This window comes from Poecilia formosa, unplaced genomic scaffold (assembly GCF_000485575.1).
Source record: "Poecilia formosa unplaced genomic scaffold, Poecilia_formosa-5.1.2 Scaffold918, whole genome shotgun sequence".
Taxonomy (NCBI): domain Eukaryota; kingdom Metazoa; phylum Chordata; class Actinopteri; order Cyprinodontiformes; family Poeciliidae; genus Poecilia; species Poecilia formosa.
In genome coordinates, this window is record NW_006800857.1 from 53,704 (window position 1) to 56,119 (window position 2,416).

Consider the following 2,416-nt stretch of genomic DNA (forward strand, 5'->3'; position numbering starts at 1 on the left):
ACCACCCGGCTCTACACCATCTAGTTCTACACCATCTAGTTCTACACCGTCTAGTTCTACACCACCCGGCTCTACACCATCTAGTTCTACACCATCTAGTTCTACACCATCTGGTTCTACACCATCTAGTTCTACACCACCTGGTTCTACACCATCTAGTTCTACACCATCTAGTTCTACACCATCTAGTTCTACACCATCTAGTTCTACACCACCTGGTTCTACACCACCTGGTTCTACACCATCTAGTTCTACACCATCTAGTTCTACACCATCTAGTTCTACACCACCTGGTTCTACACCACCCGGTTCTACAGCACCTTCTGACTCTAGACTCTGGTTCTGCTGTACATCAGAACCAAACATGAACAAGAAGCATTCAGCTTCTATGCACCACAAATCTGGAACAAACTTTCAGAAAACTGAAAAACAGCCGAAACCCTGAGCTCTTTTCAGTTTTGCTATAGATTAATAATTAATGGAACACTGATCAATATTTCTGAAGCAATATGTTGATTTATATTGATGACGATGTGGTGAGAATCAGCAAAATGTGAAATGTTTTTTCATAATTCTGACGTTGAACTGCCTTGTTGCCCTGGCCTCTGACCTTTGACCCCTGCTGCTGACACACCCTCACCATCCTCCTCTTCCTCACTCTGAGCCCAGTGAGGAAGACAAAGCTCCTCAGGTCGCTTCGTCTCCTGACGTCCTCCAGCTGACAGGAAGTGACAGCAGCACAACGTCCCGCTCTTCCTCCAACTTTTAATGTCACTCTTCCTCCTCCTCTTCCTCCTGGGGACATAAATCATGGCTGACATGACATTTCCCCGTCCTGCTGTCTGTCGCCATAACGCCGTCCGTCCCTCTGTGTCCACAGGAGCAGTACGTCTTCATCCATGACGCCATCTTGGAGGCGTGTCTCTGCGGAAACACCACCATTCCGGCCAATCAGCTGCGTTCGCTTTACTATGAGATGAACCGATTGGACCCCCAGACCAACTCCTGCCAGATGAAGGAGGAGTTCAGGGTACGGCCAGCAGGGGGCAGTGCCACCAGCACATGATTAAGACTGGAGGATCATGGGAAATACCAAATGTTAAGAATTAAATATAAAAACAAACTTAAATTTGTTTTACACCACCTCTAACCCCATAAATGACTAATTTTTAGTAATTTTTTTTACTAAAAATCATATTTTTAGTAAAAATGCATTAATTTGTTTTAAAAGTTCAGATTACAGTAAGCTATTATCATTTTTATTATTATCGATACTAACAATAATAATAAATTATTTTAAAATGAAGTGAATCTTAAAGTTTTTCTGTTGATCCATAAAGTCCAGAATATTTTGCCCTCAATCCGTTTCATGTTTTCTCTCCAACCTTCTCATCCAACATGGCTTCCGTCTTCACATGCTCAGACCCTCAACATGGTGACACCCACCCTGCGCGTGGAGGACTGCAGCATCGCGCTGTTGCCTAGGAACCACGAGAAGAACCGCTGCATGGACGTTCTGCCGCCGGACCGCTGCCTGCCCTTCCTCATCACCATCGACGGCGAGAGCTCCAACTACATCAACGCCGCGCTCATGGACGTACGTCATGCTGTGCTAGTGCTAACACTAGCAGGGTTCTGCCGTGTGACGTCACTTCCTGCATTGGTGTGTTGCAGAGCTATAAGCAGCCATCGGCCTTCATCGTTACCCAGCATCCTTTGCCCAACACAGTCAAGGACTTCTGGCGCCTGGTTCTAGACTATCACTGCTCATCCATCGTGATGCTGAACGATGTGGATCCCGCCCAGGTGAGGTCAAAGGTCAGTGGCAAGCCGTGAGCCACGTGGTCCGGTGCCTGATGGACATCTCTGTCTCAGCTGTGTCCCCAGTACTGGCCGGAGAACGGCGTCCACCGCCTCGGCTCGCTGCAGGTGGAGTTTGTCTCTGCGGACCTGGAGGAGGACGTCATCAGCCGCATCTTCAGGATCTATAACACTGCCAGGGTGTGTTTGATCTTCACACCTTCCGCTTCCGGGTCTGGAGCCTACATCCTCCCAGTTACCCTGAACGCCTCATTGGCTTCCGCTACCCTTTTTAAACACCTTCCTGCTAACTTCCTGTCAACCTCCTGCTAACTTCTGCTAACTTCCTGTCAACCTCCTGCTAACTTCCTATCAACCTTCTGCTAACTTCTGCTAACTTCCTATCAACCTCCTGCTAACTTCTGCTAACTTCCTATCAACCTCCTGCTAACTTCTGCTAACTTCCTGTCAACCTCCTGCTAACTTCTGCTAACTTCCTATCAACCTCCTGCTAACTTCTGCTAACTACCTGTCAACCTCCTGCTAACTTCTGCTAACTTCCTATCAACCTCCTGCTAACTTCTGCTAACTACCTGTCAACCTCCTGCTAACTTCT

The 2,416-nt window shown here is 47.5% G+C and overlaps 1 protein-coding gene across 1 annotated transcript in view; it reads left to right on the top strand.

Annotated features, from left to right (window-relative positions):
• Positions 1–2,416, top strand: part of LOC103132086 (receptor-type tyrosine-protein phosphatase mu-like) — a 52,416-nt gene that overhangs the window by 46,341 nt on the left and 3,659 nt on the right. The window contains exons 21-24 of the mRNA XM_016667137.1: positions 881–1,030; positions 1,424–1,597; positions 1,675–1,806; positions 1,876–2,001. Coding sequence (XP_016522623.1) covers positions 881–1,030; positions 1,424–1,597; positions 1,675–1,806; positions 1,876–2,001 — 582 coding nt within the window. The remainder of the gene's footprint in view (positions 1–880; positions 1,031–1,423; positions 1,598–1,674; positions 1,807–1,875; positions 2,002–2,416) is intronic.